At 24.1% G+C, this 22,140-nt stretch overlaps 1 protein-coding gene across 3 annotated transcripts in view; it reads right to left on the bottom strand.

Moving 5' to 3' along the window:
• LOC112603575 (orexin receptor type 2-like) overlaps positions 1 to 22,140 on the bottom strand; it is a 145,984-nt gene that overhangs the window by 16,822 nt on the left and 107,022 nt on the right. For all 3 annotated transcript variants that reach the window (XM_025352221.1, XM_025352220.1, XM_025352222.1), the window contains 3 exons: positions 15,254 to 15,401; positions 6,781 to 7,038; positions 4,113 to 4,254 (listed from right to left, as the gene is read on the bottom strand). In XM_025352221.1, the coding sequence (XP_025208006.1) occupies positions 4,113 to 4,254; positions 6,781 to 7,038; positions 15,254 to 15,401 (548 nt within the window). The remainder of the gene's footprint in view (positions 1 to 4,112; positions 4,255 to 6,780; positions 7,039 to 15,253; positions 15,402 to 22,140) is intronic.

Here is a 22,140-nt window from a genome sequence, read left to right as displayed (position 1 = left end):
ATCAACATAGTAAATAAAATAATCGAAAATATTTTTAAATTTTCAACTTTGAGATAATTTCGGATATTAAATTAAATCTAGTTCGTACTTTAAACGTGTTAAAATTAAATTTTTTAGCATTTTTAAAAATAATGAATAAAACTTATATCTCAAAAAAAAAAAAAAAACTATTAGAGATTTTTACCATATGGTATAATTTTCAAAATATTTTGTTTGTAAGTAATTAACAGATATAAAAAGATAAATTTCTACATTTTTAATGTTTGACGATTTTTACGTCATTACAAGACACTGTATATTTAGTATTGAACTGTAAAATAACTATTTATCCTTCAACAATATTTGACATTTTGTTGTAATAAAAACATATAATTCTAGCAACTTGAAATTTTCACCAAATTTTTATACATGATTTATTTTTTGAAATATTTTGAATCCTTTTGAGTTATTTATAGACATACGCAATTTCTAATGTTATTTAATTTTAGTCTATAATAGATTTTGATTTTTTTTTTTTTTTAATTGAAAACCTTGAAAATTTAATACAAGATCCCATATAAATTACTTTTAGGCTTAAAATTCAAATTTCAATACACAGTTATCATACTAGTTTATATTACTTTTTTTATTCTTAAAAAATTATAAACTTAATTTTTTTTATAATTATTTTAATTTTAAATATAGGCAAAATTACATATTTAAACTATAATAACGATAAATAAAAAAGCATAATCTAAAAAATATTGTACCACACATAAAGCTAAAAGATAGTGAAAATAAGGTGAAGCGACAGGAAATAGTGAAGCAGCAATTGTCATGAATAGAACTATAAAAACTATTAAAGAAGAAGACTGAATAACGGCGGGACTCTTTTTGCTCAAATATCTTAAAACTATTTCCTTTTTTTCACACAAAAATATAATACTTACGTTTTCATCACATTTTTATAATACACATTTTGGGAAACACTTTATTATTTATTTTTGTAAATTACTCCTCTAGTAGTAATTTTTTTCTCAGTCTATTAATATCAGATACAGTAAATGTTATAAACTACTTTATAATTACAATGTTTACATCCTACATTTCTAATTTGGCGATGAATATTTTTTAGCTCATAAAAGTCGTGACTATGTTCTTCAGTTGTTAATATAAAAAAAAAATCATTTTTTTCCGAATATATTAATGCACTAAAAGTTCTCGTAACACCATTTCTAATGGGTAGAACCGTATTTTTTACTTGTCGATCCAAAATTATATTTAAAATTAGTATATATTAATGCACGACATCCTTCTTAACTCTCTTAAAATATCGTAATTTCGCTTAAATTTACTAAAATAGTTAACAATATTAATATTTTGATTCAAAAGTAAACGAAACTGCACTGAAATGTGATTTTGCTTTTGCTTGCAATTTATACATTTTTCATGTACCTATAAATTTTTCTTTTTTAGAAATTGTTTTGCTTTTTGTTCCCTGAATTTTCAAGCTTATATCGATATCGTAGATTGTTAGTTATTACTAATTTTTAAATTGTACAGCCGCCTGGAAATAGGAATATTTCAGGCCGTGATTTACATATGTCATAAAAATACACGAGCCGCAATTTACATAGTATAAGTCATATTTTTTGGGGGGCGCAATTTACAGACTCCAACTGAAACAGTTGTCTAGTTTTCAAATCTTATTTAGGCTAGTATTCAATCATATATATATTATCTTTGTAAAATAATATCGATACTCATATCGAAAGTTCAAAAACTTTGTAGGAGCATAACACTAAAAGTATATCATTACTGTTTTTGCAATAATATTTTTAAATACGATGCTTCTTTTTCGAATTAAATCAATTTAGGTATCACAATGTTAGCAGTAAAATAATTAAGTTTAATATAAATATAAATAATAATAAAAAAATATATGCAATTTATGAGTGTCTAATACTTTTTGATATAGGTTGATATTGAATTAAAATTTAATACATCAATCAAAATTAACCATTTGACACTTATCGTACAACATATCGGTATCCAACTTTTTAATCACCTTTTTTTATGTTCATAATTATCTATAGCTAATTAATATTATATAGTTATTAATAATAATTTATAATATAAACTATACTATTAGATATAGTAAAAAATAAATCTATATAAAGTATATGTTGTTTAAAATTTTCCACTTCGCCTATTAACCTGTTTATTAGTTTTATATGCTTAAAAAATGAACAACTAAAAAAATATAATTGCTTGCTAAGACATTTTGTATAGCGTATTGTGCATACAAGCCGTATTATAGGAAAGATTTCAACTATTGATTTTTCACAAAAACAAATCTAGAGAATAAAATAGAAACATTATACACTATGTAACTAATGAAAGTTACGAATTTACATTTCCGATGAACCAAGACGGAAATAACTTTTATTTTCGATGGCCTCCTTTAGGATTTGTTTTTTTTTTTTGCGGTGCACGACGTTTCTCTCTCTTCGAAATAAATTCCACCATTTCGATACGCGTATTATATGCAAATCATGTCATTTAAATATTTTTAAGTATTGTCACGGAAATACTTGATTTTCGGAGAAAAGGTGGCACTTTGACGAATTATTATTCGTAGTCCCGAGAAAAGCATTTTAATTATTCAAAACAGGATGGCCATCCTATTAAATATATGTGTTTCATGAATAGTTTTTTTCTATAAAAAGACTCGCATGCATATTATTATGGTAATATAATAATAAATCGTTATGGTGTAGCATTACGTGGTTGACGAAACAATTAGCTTTGCCCAATTTAAATTGACGTTAATTTCAATGGAATTTTGAAATCAATACTTGCAATATATTATGATTATAATAGGGAATAACGTAAAATGTGCTATATATATATATTAATTTGATTTTAACGAAGCATCAACGAACTATATTCTATATGAAATTCGTGAGTTTTAAATGTTTAAAACACATGATCAAAAGAAATATGATATAATTTTTTGAACAGCACGTTTTAGGTCGAATGCTTGAGTGCCTTGAGCACATGTAAAATAATATTAAATTGTTGTCTGAAAACTAATAATAATACATCGAAATACCAAATAGTTCAGGATAGCAATTTTAAACTTAAATCTGTAATATTTTCTTTCATAATGGATTGTTTTTATTTATTTTTAAATCGTAAAATTCTTTAAATGTTTTAAAATATTTTTATTTTTTTATTCTTAGTGAAACTTAAAGGAAAAAAAAACCAACATAAATGCAATTAAAAACCATAAAGTTTTACAGATGGAATCTGCTTTTGGTTGTTAATAATTATTTTTTTCTTAGAATTTTTTTTTGATTTAAATGTGTGTTTTCAAAGAAACAAAAGAAGACGTATTATAATGTTGAAATAATAATAATAAAACGGTGTACATTAATAAATAAACCTATTTATAACTTTGGAGTATAATTTGGTACTGATTCCACGTAGTATATCTATTATGATAATATAATGCAATCAATTCATTAAATATTAAAACTTTTGTTTTTAAATATCATTTTTTCTTACTAACAAGCCTACTAAATTTATTCGAATTTCAATACTACACAGTTCTTAAATATTCAAGGAAGGCAAACATAAAAGTAAAAATCTAAATAATATTTTATTAAATACTCAAAGTTACAAACTTTTGCAGTTTTTATTTTAATAATAACTGGAATTTTGAATTTAAATTAAATCTGAATGTCCATCATTATTTAAAATGCATACAATTGTCTATAACACCTTCACAAATACTTTTGTACTTATTCATGAAATACAGTTTTATTGAGTTATCACAATCGTATTTCCTGAATATGCTTAGAACGAAAACAAGCAGTCGTAGAACCAATTAATTAGATTCCAGTTGTAATCATGTTTATATTATTATTTTATTTTGCAATGGTTTTTTGTAGCACTTATTGATATTAGAAAAAATGTGTACAGTGGGTAATACATGTTCTTACCTACATAATTAGATAAATTAACTAAACACTTTATATATATATGTATATAACGCACGTATCAACACATATAAGTTTAAAATACTAAGTTATTCTATAGGTAATGTAATATTTTATAATTCATTTTACCTTAATAAGTTCATCAGATGCACGAGGAAAAAGCACAGTGCGAACATGACCACAACTGCTACCAACATTTTTGCCGCTTTCCTCCTGGCTTTTATCTGAGCCATCGTGCTGGTACACCCCATTGTCGCTGTCCGGTTGAACCCTGAGAAATAAACTTCATCGTGAGTATAATCATAGGTACGCATCTTGCGCTTATGTGGTTTTCCAAACTCGTTAAAACTAAGTTTTTACCTTTTATAGTATTATAGTTTTACAGTTTTATAGTAATATAATAATATTCTATCGTTCGCGCACAACTAAGGGCAGCCAACATTTTTTGGGAAATTTACATAGAGGTACACAACTATTGTATACTAAGTACCACGCACGGTAACTACGTATTGTGATCAAACGCGTTGTAAAAAGACTAGGACTTAAAAAAAAAAAATAACACAATTGTATGACGTATAGTGTTTAAAAAGTAAAAACTTTCAATACATTTTTGTAGAAAATTGCAAGATTATATAATATTTTATGTACATTTAAAACAATCTTGTCGTCGTTGTTTTTTTTTTTGCCTTGGAAATTGTTTACAATGACTTGAAAAGTGTTGAAAAATACCTTTCTAAATCACTATTTTTGTTCAATAAAAAGCTATAATTTGTTTTTTGAGAGAATTTGGTTGCTTCGTGCATACGTCTTATCCGAATTATAGAGATTTGGTTGGTTGCGGTAGTGAGCAGCGTGTTTTGATTTGTGTGCAAGCACATTTTCTGGATAAACAGAATATAAAAAATTTGAAATATTCCGAGCGCTTTAATAGAAAACGAATCAAATAATATGTCTTTAATAATTTAACACTTAATTCCAGGGCTTGCATTTGAAAAAAAAAAATTGTTTTACGTTATTTACAATTAAAACGTTATACAAACGTTGAGTTTATCGTTATTCAGAATTTAAACGTTATTCAACTTTTGCGTTTATTTTTATTCAGAATTAAAAATTTTAATATATTTTATGAATTATAACTATTAATCAATTGGAAATTAATTATTTCATTTAATGATATACTACATTTAACGTTTTGCGTTATGTTATGTTTTGTTTTATGATATATATTTTGTGTTATTTAACTATTTATGTTTATCGTTTTCCATTATAATTACATTACAAATCTCAATCGTTTTTTGTCAAATGTTATCATAACGTTTGCAAGCCCTGCTTGATTTTAATTATCGATAATATAAATAGTAAGTATTTAGTACAACGATCACGATGCAAAGATCGGCTGAATTGAAAATACAATGACAACCTTAGGGACTGCACACATCCATTTTTTGATTATTATAACACTTACACTCTTTATACACAGATAAATAGATAAATAGTAATTATTATCATTAAATTAGATTAAATGTGAAACATTATCGCTTTTTACTTTTAATGACAAGTATAGTGTTTTATATTTAACACAGGTTTTAAAAAAATGTAATAACTATTTACTTTGAATATAAAATACTTTATGCACTCGACTGTATAAATATTATACATTGTTGTCTAGTATTATGATTACAGTAAATTGCTTTTCAGGCGCGTTCATGCTTTATTGAATACTTAATTCTTTTTAATGTCGATAAATAAAGCGAGTTTCGAAGAAGTATATTTAAAACTATAAATCGAGTGATTATTTTTGTACATTAATGTAGTGTTACAGTTTTATTTGTAATTACAATAATACAATAACACAGTAATTGTTTTATGCTAAATATCTTTTCTACCACGAGAAATAATAGTGTATTCGAGTATTTTACAAGGCATAAGCACGCTTTAGATTTTTTTTTTCTCTAAAGCTGTTTTTATTTAAAACGATCACGACTTTAAACGTTCTAGGCGTATCAGTTATTAATTGATATCATTAAAAAATAATGATATTCTCAGTGAAGGAAAAATGTTATATAATTTTTATTTTGAAAAGTAAATAGGTTGCCATTAAATTTAATAAAGTAGAATGTATAATATTAATCAAGGTTAGTTTTTTTTCAAAAATGACTTGCTATAAAAAAAGTTATTCAAATATAATGTTGATTTGAATGACAATGGAAACTATTTATATATATATTATATTAATATTATGATAAATAGCTTGGGTTTTTTTGTAATAGATATTTGATTATTTAATTGTTTTCAAAACCGTGTTTTTTAAAATCATAAGCAATTTATAATCATATTGGAAATACTATAATATACGCTATATACATGTCGGAAATAAATCAAACCATTTTCTCATGGTATATCGTTATATTGTTTTATAGGCACCTATAGTGGCGTAATTTTTTTTTGTTTTGAATGGAGGCAACGGGATCATTTTTTTTCTCAGAAATGCCAACAGTAGAAACTTTTAAGTTTTTTATAATAAAGAAAAAATGCATCTAATATATATTAATAAAATAAAAATATTTTTTCTTCAATTTAAAAATAGGTATGTTGACACATTGTTAACATTTATAAAAACAACGTGGATACTAACGGTTTATTTCTAAGCCATAAAATAAGTTTTAAGATTTGTGTAAAGACAAACGATATTAGGTATGATTTTGGTTTTGGTGAATAAATTACATCACTTTAGTTTTTTATCTAGTTACGCCACTTATTATAAACGTGACAATAAAAGTTGAACTGCAAAACTTACCATTGTAAGCATTGGCATTGAACATTTGTACGGTTTCTGTGTGTCCAGGTATGTTGTCGGATTTCCATAGCACCCGAACAATTTGATAGTAAGCAATCGACATGAGCAATAGGGGCAGGATGTAAAGCATGATTGTCTTGGCGATTTGGTAGGAAGTCTCTGACCCTTGACTCCAGAGAGCTTCGCATTGGGTCAGATAAATAGACGGAAACCGTTTTGTCTTTGGAACGGCTTCCAACACCAACAGCTCTGGAATATCTACATAAAAAGTCCAGATTAAAACGATCGCAATTTATAATAATATATATGTATATTATGATAACACTTTACATACGAGTAGATAACTAATAATATAGGTAGATACGTATTAATTTAAAAGCACCTATAATTATATTATATTATATTATATTATACTTAATTATAAGTATATCTATCCCAATGCTCAGTAAACAACTAAGTTATTCTGTAACAGCATGAAATATTTTTTGCAAAAATAGTGTTTTTCTAAATAGCAATATTCATTTTGTTCATCAATATTAAAATACCCTCTAATGCGTAAATATTGAATATTGAATTTATTGGACTCAAAAAAAAAAAACAACACTTATCCCTGTGATAACATATAACAGTAAAATTTAGATTATTTTTGCAAGTATCTAGTGTTACTTGTTTAGGTGCTTTAAAATACTTAAAATCTAATCACATGTTTCCCGAAAATGTGCTAGGATAATGACCATAACAAGTTAAATTAAATTTTCCCATGTTAAGAGTATTTAAAATCATGACTAGTGTATTTTTTTATTGTACATTAACATTTTTTGGTTGGTTCACAGGCTATTTAAAGTTCATAAGATAATTATTAATTTTGTATTCATTAATATACTTTAAGTGGTTACTAGCTAATTTAAGTTTTCAAATATTTACTATAAAATATATTATATTTATATTGTGTATAAATTATCAAAAAAATATGTATGAACACGTGATATAATTACAAATATAAAAATCACAGTTCACAATTTGTTTTGTAGCTAAACATATGTTATGTGGTTAGGTGAGTTTCCTAATTATATTTGAATAAAAAAAAAAAAAAAAATACAATTATACGCACCAAATAAAAATAGGTATAACGTTTTGAAATTGAAAAATTATTTTATTTGCATTCGTAATTTAGAGTTTGACTAGTTACAGGGACTGAATACAAATTAATTCAGTGCATTATTTGTATTTTCGAATTATTTTTATTAATATCTGTAAGTGGATATTTCTTATAATTTTTAAATATTGTTTACAGTATTGCTTTTAGGCTATAATTATCAGGCCACTTAAATCTATCTATAATCTAGTACTTGCATATTATATTGATGTAACACTGTCCAATACTTCAATTGGATATTTAAATTAACATTAATAGGCTTTTGTTAGTACGGTTTAAATGTATAATAATTCATTGCGTTAACGATATATTTAATTTGATATTTCTATTTTAAAGTGAAAACGTACAATATATACCATACATGTATACTTAATAATATTTTATAATATATGCCTGCAGATGGAAATTAATATTTTATTATCAACATCAGAATAAATACTTAGAACTTAGAAAGGAACCTTTCTAAGGTAATTATCATTTAATTATAAATTATGTTTGATTAATTATAATTATATGCTTTTAGCTTTATACTTTATAAATATCACTGTAAAATTTATTTCACGAGTCAGTGTATGTTAGGTCGTGTATATTATTATAAATATATGTCATATTAAAAATGTATCACGTGTTTAAACAAAAATTTAGAATTTGAATACTTACTTTTTATAATTTAAGTATTTTTTGTGTTTTTTTATCATTTCTAGCAATAGCAATAATATTATAACTCAATAAATATAAATCAAAATTAATAACTCTTTGCCTACTAAAAATTATAAACAAATTTTACTAATTACTTTCATACATTGTTTCATACTAAAAGATTCCATTTTTAAGTGTTTTTAAGATATTATGTATTCACGATGAAAGCAATTCTCAATACGTTATACTTAAACCTTTTAACATTATATATTTGTGAGATCATTTCATATTTAGGCAGTTTTTAAATATCTTCTCTCACTGAACATAATAATTAATAAGTTTTTCTTCAATAAAAAATATTTCTATATATAATTTGTCATAATGATATTTTTTATAATACTATTTATTTACTTATAATATAATATGGAATAGAATAATGCCTTTATGGTCATAACTTATTTATTTTTGTAAGAAGCTTTAATTTTAAGTAATAAGTAATAATGTAAATGTAATGACCTAAAATTGAACTTTATTGTTTTGTGGTAGTTTGAATTTATTGTATGATGTATTATAATAATAATTAATAAAATCAAATCCTATACATTATATATACTTTTATATATTTTTTTTACGATTTGATAATGATTACAAATATAATAAATACATTTATAAATTATAAAAATGTTCAACTGATTAATATAATTTATTTTCATTAAGAATTTACAAATTATTTTTATTTGAATAAATATGTGATATTATGATAATTTTACTCAGTTATTTACATAATTAAAATGATTCTGTAATTATTATCTTATTAGGTATCTAATTATGTTTGCCACTAACGAATATTATTCCATTACTAGTGTTTAAAATAGTTGCCGATTGTAATATGGAAGAAAATACTAAGAAAATGAAAAATGTGTTGTTATCATTTATTTATATAAGTATACTGATTAATATTTATGTATCATTCTGAGATGTCAGATGTAAGACGAAGTTTATTGATAGTTTTATTTTGACAACTTCACGAGATTTGTTATTTATGTTGTACAATTTTTTAGCTATATTTTTTATTAATTGCCCAAGTAATGTGTGCTTACTCAATTAATTTTTCTGTGTTATTAATTTACGAACAAGTTTACAAGATTAAATTTCTTATCTTCACAGTATATCATTGTTCCTTGCTCGTTGGTGTTATCGTTAATACAGCTGTGCAAGTTTTGCCAAACTCTTGTGATTATTGTGAATGATTATGTGTAGGTACAATCAGAACAATTGTAGAATCCCAACATTTTATTTAAAAACTTACTCCGAGTAAATCAATTATACAAATGACTTACGGGCAAACGAGGACACATAAAATAGATTTTATTGCGAAATTCACGTTATCTCGATCTAAAGTTATTCCATGTTATATACTGTGCTCAATTTTGGAGATATATGTGCATTAAAATCGTGGATTATGACTAAACCTAGTATATGCGATGTACGTTATACATTTAATAAATATTTAGCACAATATCATACCTACATAAAATACGCATGTGAATTGTTCAAACAAATTGTAATGTTATTCAATTATCTGCAACGTAATTATTTTAACAGTTTATACGTAGTGCGCGTTGTTGCGAGAAGATATTCTAACAATTAGTTTAAGATTTGTTATTCAACATGATTGAGAAATTGGTTAATACGATAAATACTTATAATTACGCGTGGAATATACTCTATTAATATTATGAGGCGATAAGTGTGTGTGTTTTTTTTTTTAAATTCCACGGATAGCGACCAATTGAAAAACCGTGTAAGAAATAACCAACAGCACTATAATATTATATAAATAAAAATCATGGTAGATTTCGTTATTATCAGAAAATTTTTCTTCGGATTCCTTTAGTGATAGTAATATCTGAATAGGTATTATATGATTTTATATCAAACTTTATATATATATATATATATATATATATATATTAATATTACATATATGTGTGTAGACAGTACAAATATTCAATTTATGTATTATATTATCTATATACGTATAAATTATACTATAGTAATGTGAAGGTAGTAAAGCACAGAGCTTCATACAAATTAGGTTTCAAACTTAATGAATAGCTGTAATCGAAATAATGTGTTATTAAATACTTATATCATATTATGGCGACTTGATTACGTTGACGTATAAACATTTTTTCCAATAATATTTTAATTAATTTTGTGTAAATACTAACTATGAAATGAACCATTGTATATTTTTTTTAAATAATCGTAACATTATATTATACATATTATAGCTTATAGAATACAAAATATAATAAATTTTGTACACGCCATGATGTAATCAATCCAAAAATTTAGCCATAGTAAATGGACTTATTTAATTACAAAATTATTTAACTATAAAGTATGACGTATTAGATTATACGTAAAGTTTTATCAAGACGTGTAAAATATTTATTCGAGTCAAATTAATTATGTAAACGTTTAAAAATTGATTAATTCACATATAATTTCACCATTGTTATTATAAACAATTACAATATCTGCTGTATCTACTTTCTTCTTTATTATCTTTTTAGACTACAGTAAAATACATGCTGAAACATATCTACTTAATATTTTTGACTACTCTCTTTAGAGTTAAATTATTGATTTTTTTTCTTTTATTAAATTTAAACTTTTCTAACAATAAAATATGTACATAATATATAAGACGAATAAAAAAATAAAAATAAAATATATTAAAATTATAATAATATATTCTAAAAAAAAGGATGTTATTCTTCTTGTATAGGAGGTTTGCCACCATTAAAAAATTATAGGTACAGTCGATTCACTTATTATACATGTATATAATATGTAGCAACTCAAATTAAATCAGAAAAATTGATTTGTACAAAAATTTACTTATTATATTTGTGCTTTATACGTAATAAAATTATAAATTTATGAAAAAAAGTTGATCGATGAAAATACTGTATAGTAGATGTCAAGTGAGTTACTATAGTGGTAATGTTAAATTTAAATGTATTAATATCATTGTATACTTAAACTGATTCTGAGAGAATACGGTCTGTCAAACTTTATTATTAAATACATTTTTATGATGTATTTTTTGATATTACTATTAAAGTAATTTATTTTACTATTAGTATTACGGTAGTTGTTTAATTATTGATGAAAACATTTTATTTATTATATTATTATATTTGATTATTAAAATAATAATAAATATAATTTATACTATAATTAACTTTTGAGTTAGTAGAGTTAGTAGCATCTTACCAAAAACTTTGTAAATAAGTTCATAGTATAAACCAAGTAATATCTTAAAATTAATTTACATATTTTAAAAATGTCATTGCATAATATAAAATTTGTAGTTTATTTACCTACGAATAATGTTTTTAAATCACCTGTAATAAAACAATGAACATCGTTATTCATCGTTTAAATATCTAATTTCGTCTAAATTTGAACTTTATTATAAATATTTAATTATTTATATTATATTTATAATATAAATATGTTTTATGAATATAAAATTTCTTAGTTCTAGTATTATCAAACCTTAAATTAACTTTTAAAAAGTTAATATAGACATTCATTTTTAAATTACAACAAAATAAAAAAATAAAAAAAAACCTAAAAACTGATTAAGAACTTAAGTGTAAAAATTCCCGTTTATTTCATAGTTTTTATTACCGTTTATTATGAAAAGGAATAGAAATTTTGACTTCCTCTCTACCCAAGGACAATCTTGGTCTAGTTTTATTCCAGAGACACCTCCAAAGTTGAAAATTGAATAGTATCTTTACTTACCGAAAATATAATAAAATATATGTAAAAAGAAATACATAATTGTAAAATCAATACATTCATCTCTCAACTCAGAATCTAAATTGAATATGATTTACGAGTTAAATAAACGTATAGCATTGTAGGCATATAATACAAATTTAAACCTATATTCTAAATTACTTTGTAAGCCAACTTCATGAGTTGATGATTCGACACTTTTCGGTAATCTCAGAAGTGACCTGTTTATCGAACAACTCACAAGAAACAGTTCTAAATTATTAATGATTACAGATTTTAATTATACATCCTAATTTTGTTATTACTTATTAATGCAATTCAAAATAAATTCATAACTGGAGAAAATATTAAATTCCAATTTATTTTTATTATTTAAAAATAAGTAGTAAAAATAAAATAATTAAAATCAAAAATATACGTATATTATTGAACTCACGAGCATTTAAATTGGAATGTTACAAATGCATAATTATTATTATTTTAAATAAAAATATTAATTAATTTCAAATAAATGATGATAGGTATAAAAATATGCACTCTACAGCACTTAGATGTGCATATATATTAATAGACATTTAATTATTTAAAATATCAATTTTAATTTAATAAGTAAGCGAAATAATAGCAGCATTGTTCAATCTGATTTTTTAAAATAAAAATCTTAACTTAATAAGGTATTTTCTTTAGTAAAGTGTTTTGCAAGTTATGTAAGTTGTATTTTTGTGGGTAAATAATTTATAGTTTACAAAAATTATAATATTCATATTAAATTTTTTGTTTTGGAGATTTTATATATCAAATATTTAGAGATTCCATTAAATCCCATTATAGATAAATTGAAAATGTGTATCGTGTAAGTAAATTTTAGATATGAATTTAAAATGGTAAGTTAAAATGTGACAAAAAGCTTATTTGTAACGACTAATGGTATATCGTAAATTTTAACATCCAGGTCGCATATCACATTGGGTACAGTCCTCATAATAATAGTTATTTAGTGGTTTTAGTGGTTATAAAATTACATAGCGTTGTATTACCCTATCATAAAAATATACTTGAATCCCATCCCAATTCAAATCCCGAACTCAAAACCTGATACATATTTTGTAGAGTATAATATCTTACCTATCAACTTAAACATCCGGTTGAAGATTAATAATGTTTACATTATAATATAATATTGGGATTATTATATTTAATTTATTTACTGAATAATATTTATTTGGGCAAGAATATACCATTTCTCTTTCATAATAACATCTTTTTTTTGTTTAATATCATTAACTTAAAAGTATAAAGTATCTATTTTATATACATAAAAAATAAGTACAAAATCTATACCGATATATTTTATTTTTTTATATTCCCCAAAATAATATTATTTTTGTATCTCAAAGAATATTCAAAATTAACATAAATAACCATATAATTATAATATTGAGATACAATGTTCATCAATAGTCTACCTTGTTAAGACTAAAAACTACTTTAAGCACATTAAAAAGATAACTTTTTATCATAATATTTCAAAATATTTTGTAGGTCTATTATACATCTATTATATCTATATAATATTGACAACAAATAAGATTATGTATATTTTTATTATAAATCCATAATAAATTAGGCGTTTAACTAATAGTAAACAAGGGCCCTGATCAGCGAGTATTTTATCTGTTCAATTTCTTCTATTTCAATGACATAGTCAACGATGACAAATATATAGAAATAAACAAGTTAACACTTAAAAAAATGTAATAAAAATAATAAAAATATAGTTTTTTTTTCAAAAAATTTAATTTTGTAACAATTTAAAATTAAGTAGGTAAAAGAAATATTTTCAAAAGCGTTAGTGCTTCTAAAATAACACATGTTTCGCGTTAAATGGATTACATTGTTATTCCACTGTTATACAGAGAAATATAATTTTCAAATAAAAACTTCATTTTTGTCAAATTTTATAATTTTCAATTTTTTTTTTTTTTATACTTGAATTTATTGTACTAGTAATATAATATATGTATAGTTATGTATACAATATAGTACATGTCAACATTTTCAAAAAATAAAATAAATATTCTTCTTAGATATATTTGATAAATATATTTAAGTATATACTATAAGTATGTTTCAAATTGTTGAATTTATTGGAACATAATTGTATAGTATTACTACCAATATTCATGTTTGAAATAGTTTTTTTTCAAAATACACAAAAAGTTAAAAAATAAATGAGTTTCCTAGGAAAAATAACGAAGACATGACGTGGAAGATTCAGCTCACTTCGTTAAAATATCACCGTAGCATAATAGAAAAACATTTCAAAGCAAAAATAGATAATCGCAATACAAAAATTGATTTTAAGCGGAACTTAGTTATAATACTACAATTGTTTTTATTTTTTCATAGATGTTTGACTATTGTCAAAAGTTTTTTTCTTTCCACTTAAAAAGCTATTGATAAATATTACCTCTTAGAAATACATTTTCTAGACTCAATTTCCGATCTATATATTTTGAAACTTTTGAACACTCTTCCTTATTTCATCGAAAATCTAATTGATTGTTTTGGTATTAACTTTGGATAAAAAAATAAAATATGAAATTTAGTTTTTTTATAAATGCGTGTCATAAAATTATATTGCTAGCCATTGTATAACTATAAATTTCAAACAATAAAAGAATATTAAATGTTTAAAAAAAAAAAAAAAAAAATGAATAAAGAAATCATGATAGTCATGGCGTAAAAAATAATCATCTTGTTCGTATAACACTACCGTATTATACGGGTCACTCCGATAAAACCTGCTGTCATCATTTCTCTTTCTGTATCAAATAGAGTTTATTATTTTATTACCTGAGACAAGTCCCACAATCCATATGATAATGATGGCTGTTCTGGCACGGCTGGTGGTAGATTTGAACTTTAGAGGATGACAGATGGCGTACCAACGGTCGATAGAAATTGACGTCAGCGTCATAACTGACACGGTTACGGAGACGGTCTGTATAAATGAAAAAAAAAATAATAATATTAAAACTCCTAAAGAAAAAAAATACAGTATATAAATAATAAGTTTTTTTATTTAATGGTAATCATACCGAATTCAATACCAATCGCTACTAATTTTATTTAAATACAATTAAATGTTTTAAACATATCGGTAGAATATTATTATACCACAAATGTATAGATATAGTATATATTTAATATTATAAAATAATAAATTGGCATTATCATTATTTCTACATAATATTGTACATATGTATTAAGCGTTTTAAGTCATGCTAAGAAATCTGTAGTAGTACGCTAAACATAGATTAATTATATTTTAGGAATCTTACATTTTTTTCTTTTTAGTTGATTATAATATATTATGTTACGGTGTGTTTGCAATAATAGCCCACTAACTAATTAACTTTTCTATTTATCTCCCGTCTAGACTTTCAATTATTTGCATATCCGCTTGAATGTACAAATACTTACAAATACAAAATGTATAATAAAATTATATTTAATATAATATGTACCTGTTTCAGTGAAATTAATGATTCAACTTTTAAAATATATACGTCAATTATCTTTATAAATAAGTGGAACAATCTTTGATTTATAAGACATATTGAAAAAAACAGTTGATTTTCTTTTAAGTTTTATTGAACTTAAAAAATACTATACATTTTTATGCAAAGATAAAAGTAGCAAATGCCTTTGTTTTTGAGGAGTGTAGAATATAAATATGTTTTATTTCTTAAAAATGTTAATACATAATTAATAAAACTAGAAAATTGTTATCAACGTTATGAACATGGTAACTTTTTTTAAATTTCGATAACTACTTAATTTTACATATTTTCTAAGCTAACTATAATTTATAATAAATTTTTATAAATGTTATTTAACTTTATATACTAAAAAAAAGTGTAACATTTTCAATTTTTTATACATAACTTTATTTTTTATTTTTAGATGTATTTTAAGATTTTTTGATAATTTATTCAATTTCGATTTCAATATTTCTATATGGGCACTCATAAGGGCTAGTTCTATTATCTATCTTTCTTGTCCATTTCTGATTCTTAAAAAAGTTTTGAGGTGTTTCAAAGTTAAAATTGATAAAGAAATTTCTAAAATCATGTATGAGAAACATTAAACAAAGATAAAAGTTACTGATGTGGAATAAAAAAACATACTAGATATATGTTTATATATATAAACCGTTTTTTTTTTAAGGGAATTCATTTCCTTCACTGATTCGCCAAAGTATTATTTAATTCAATCGCAAGACGTGTTATTACTTATTCAATGATATCATAATATGTTGATTGTCTAGCTGAAAATTGACACAAATATATTCAAATATACTTTTTTAACTATATTTGTAATGTGAATAACATACTCCTAAGTGGTAAATATATTGAAATCCGATTGATCAGCGATTATTAGATTATTATTACTGCGATTACTTCGGTTTCAGTGACATTTTGAATTTAATATCACAATATATAATATTTTACACTGAATTCGAAATCGACAAAAATTGAAATGGTTGTGTTTTTAGTGAGTACCTATTACATAATTTCTACTTTTAACATTTACGAAAATTACAGTATTTTCATATATTCTATTTTGTTTGTTTACAGCGGTTAGATACAATATAAAAACAACGATTAGTTAATATAATATTATCATATATTACCAGTTACCACCCATTTTTTTTTTTGCCAAATTATTCGCGTACTCGCACTTTTAATAGGAAAACACACACATACACCCATTATAATAAAAAAAACTGTTATAGGTCGTATCATCGTCATCGTTTTTATGACGAATAAAATTCTGCACACAATAAGGCGCGTATCCATCATGGTGTAAATAATGAGAACGCATTTAAAAATAAAAATCGTTTAAAAAAAGTAGGTACCCATAAATTTACATGATCTTTAAAATATTGTATCGTCATTATTATTCACCATCTTCCTCATCCAGTCATATAATATTGAAATGTGTATGTATTATTTTAATACTTGGTACGATTGGAATATCGACCAACTTTATGCTTATATATTTAATAATAATAATGTGTCAATTACATATAATTTGTCAAAAACGAGATTTTTTTTAAATATTTTTAACAAAAGAACTAAAAGCACGAACCAAATTTAATATCACTCTCTTCCTCGAATGTTATATATTTTATCATAAAAAAACATCCGCTTTACACAATATTATACACAAATCGACCGTCACATGCAGATTTTATAATTATTATCATTACTATTATAACTAAGTAATATAGTAATAAATCGTATCTAAAATATGTTTAAATGATTTGGTTACCTGTATAATTGTACATTGTACTAGAACTAATAACAGCAGTAGCCTTTTAAACTTTAACTGTAAAATATTACTACGAAATAAAAGAAATAGTTTTTCCCATTTAATACAATATAAATTATAACATACAACTTTGAACAAGTTTTTTTTTAATATTTAATTAAATTAAGAACTTTAAAATTTGTTATTTTTTTTATTTTCGATTAAATTGCAATTCATATACAATCAATATTTGAATAAAAATTATAAAGTTGTTGTTGTAAAATAAAATTATAATTTAATATTCATAATTACCATGTGAGTAAAATAACATTAAACTTGATGACCTTAAGATCATAAATGACTGTATAATATGATATAGAAAATTAACACCATTTGCTATCAATATTTTTTTTTAAATGAACCATCTACTAATTGGAACGATCTCTTAGAAATAATGGAAGTTTTATCCAACGTATTCAATATATTTATAAAAAAAACCTTATCGTTTGAAAAATCTTTCAAAATTATTGATTGTATCGTTTTTAACAAATCTGGTTTTAATGAACATTTAATTAAATCATTCACATAATCTATAGTTGTTATTTCAAAATTTTTATGGATATTAGAAATTTGGATAGTTAAATAATTAGATGAAAATGATTGATTATGAGTAAAAAAAAAGAAAAACAAATATTAGATTTTTAACTATAATACCATAATACACTAACTTTATTATTACTTTTCATTTAATCAAATGACAAACGATAAACATTTAAACGACTGACGCACAAATCAGCTGTAGTACTACTTACACATTTACACATGTATTATAATTACGTCTTAAAACTATACTCATTTTTTTAAATGCTCTTATGTGTACTAACTAACTTATGTAAATATATGAAAACGTTTGTTTTAAAAAAAAAGAATATCAAGTTTAAATAAAATAATAAATTCGTTTCAGTATAACATTTTTTTTATTTAAACTATTATAGACGGAAATTTCAATTTGTTTGAAATATCAGTTGTTTTGTTGTAGATTTCATAGTTACACTTAAATATAAATTATTTCTAAGAACATTTATATTTAAATAAAACATTCATTCTCGAGAATATTTATTTTTATTTTTATTTTTTTGTATTAATGCATTGTGTATAATTTACACTCAAAATTTAAAAGTTTATACTTATAATTTAAATAATAAAAAGAAATGTTCAATATAGAAGTAATTATAAAAGATTGCCCCCCCCCCCCCCCCACCAAATTTGAACATTCCTTGAGGGCTCCGATGATTCCGTCTTAAGTACGCTACTGATCAATCTTAGAACATAAACAGTGTGTTATGATTTTATTTATCATATTATAGGTATGTAATAAATAATAATTATTAATAAAGTACGGTATTACAATAATTACATCAGACGGCACTTAGTGTAGGCAATTCAAGTACATTTACATTGCGATCAGTGATTTAACGTATCTACACATCACACGTAGTTATTCAACTTGTAACATATCAATATCACTGTCAAGCTTACAGTCATCGGAGTATTTAATCCCAGATATTTATTTCTCCTAAATCCTTTCACCATGATACTTATAGCCTGTAAGTGTATAAAATAAATTTATCACAAACTGTTTACTGTTTTATCTTCAAAGATGGTTTTCTTGCATTTGAAAATAAAAAAAACTTAATGCCTCTCGTGTATTATGTACTATATTCTTTTTTTTATCTATCTCGTAGTCAAACTGCTGACATTTTTTTTCTGAGACAAAATTCATTATTTTAAATATTAATATAATTTATTTGACTGGATCGTATGGTTGCAGTGTGTACACCACGTGTTATCGATAAACGATAAATAACTCCGAGCGTAAAACTTTAACCTTCGAAGAAAGGTTTTAAACACATATATTATCTGAAATAAATATATAGACATTTGAAGTTAAGTGATTTGGGACACGGATACAACCACCAAGTTTTAAACACGTAAACACACATATTGTACAATATACACTGTACACAAACCGACTTAAAATTCAATACTAAACTTTATTGTCCTCCGTGTGTGACTATTTCATTTACGACATGACAGCTAAGCCGCTTCATTGTACATTGTTACGAAAAACAAAAATGTGTTACAAGTGCTTACTATAATGCATGTTATTTTAATATAATACAAGTATTAACGCGTTATACTAGTGAATACATTTGGTATATAATACATGTAGATTATAGATCAGTTTTATTTTTATTTTTGTACAATAAATTTGATTTTGCTGTAATATAATATAACATATATTCTTACAAAAGTTAGTAGATAGACATTTTAATGCTCCTCCATTCTTTCTAAAATTAACTTTAGATATCGCACTGATTCTTTTAGATCATACTTTTCCTTTGTTATTTATTTTTATAACACTATGACAAAAATAATCCATTTGATTGGATAAAGCATCTAGCAAATGATCACGCTACTTTATTCAATGTGTGTGTATGTGTGTGTAACGAATAATTATTAAGAATCATATCAAACATTTAACAATTTGTGAATTATAAATAACTATTTAACATTAAATTTTCAAATCTATTAAGTTAAATGTTTCTTTAAACTAATATTTATTTTGTGTCAAATAAATATATTGTACTGTTGGGTATCATAACTGTTTATTAATAATAAATAAATGGACACATCTATATGATAAGATAATATTTCGATTTTGGTAGTAAATATAACTAAAAACACTAAACATATCGCATAATATTACAATAAAATATAATATTTACTGAGAAAAACTAATAATATGAAATATGAATAATATTTAAAACAGATTAAAAAAATACACCGTCAACGTAAATTTTACCAGGCTGTGACAAATGTAAGTGCACATTTGTTATTTAATAATAAAGGTGTTATAATATTAACAACTCGATTGTAAAATTAACTGTTTTAATTATTTTATTTAATAATTTTTATAACGATAAAAGTTAAATTTTACAATTGTTACAATTTTATAGAATAAAGAAATCGATTTATTAAATTATTTGTAATACACACGGGTCCAGTACCCTTACGTATAAGTATCTACTTATGATTTTCAACCAAACCTTTAAAATTACCAGGAAATAAAAATTAATTATTTATATTATTACGTTACGCGGTATGTTTTTGTATGTGCAACGAAAACGACTGTGTGGCTTATACAAACTCTACATAATTATAATTAGATTAACTCGATGTATTTGCCTAGAATCCGTTTTTGTAACACTCATACATATTATTTTGGTGAATTTACATGGGACCGATTTGGCTTGATAGCGACCAAGTAAAAATTCTTTGAACACTTTCGTTGTTTTGTATGTTAATTTAAACGTTTTGCCTTCAAATATACGCGTACATGCAACCACGCACCTATTCAACCTAACGACGGCGTATATTTAATATTATAGTTGATGATTTATACGCGTTATGCATACACGGTAATACATAATTTGTGTATATATATATATAAATAATACACGTGAAATGATATTGTATTATATAGGCGAGCTTGTTTGGGTTCCCACCGCAGAAAAAGGGTAGTCGACGGCCTTTTTGAGCGCAACACGTGACCGTAAATTACTTCACTACCGCCACTACCACCGAAAATAAAGTGCCTGTTCAATCGAGCATAATATGTGGTCAAAACATTATATGTTATATACACACATATATATATATACACTACAAAAAATTCTTTGCATCCACTTATGCGACTACTGTGCACCTCACGGCGGCCTTTATTCAGCAAAGTAATATATTATAATTTTTAGGTCTGGGTCTTATATTTTCAAATGTTTTTTACGACTACTACAACCACCATAGCTTATATTGTATAACAAAACAAACTACAAAACAAAAGCCCTGCAGGCCGAACTAGTGGACCCGCATAAATCAACACGTTGCGAAAACGATTTCGAACAGACCATTACAGTGGCTTAAACTTCGCTTTCTTCAGTAATGTCTTCAACGTTTCCAACGATCATTTGAACAGTTTTTCCTCGAGCTCATACTGTAGAGAAAATCGAAAACGACCCTCTTCAAAGTATCCTCTAGACACAGTTTTTAATTTATAAATTTACTTTAATGTATATATAATAAATAAAAAAGCCACTGCCATTGTATTTTTTTGAACTAGTTACTAAAATGAATTTATATACTCGTGGTTTGCAGAAGTTTGAATTTGGAAATGAAATTTTTTCTAATCTGATTGCGATACAACCAACAATACGCTTCAAGTACACAACTTTGAACATTTTTTAAGCATAATAATAATAGAACGCATACAATTTATTCTTAGGCTGTAGTTAAGTTTAATATGCGATCTATAATATATGCATTTTAAGTTATTAATTTGTGTATATTACTATCTAAACTGATTG

This window comes from Melanaphis sacchari, unplaced genomic scaffold, assembly GCF_002803265.2.
Source record: "Melanaphis sacchari strain LSU unplaced genomic scaffold, SCAv2.0 Contig10_pilon_pilon, whole genome shotgun sequence".
Taxonomy (NCBI): domain Eukaryota; kingdom Metazoa; phylum Arthropoda; class Insecta; order Hemiptera; family Aphididae; genus Melanaphis; species Melanaphis sacchari.
Note: the sequence above shows the minus strand (reverse complement) of the source record. Positions and strands in the feature narration are given on the sequence as shown.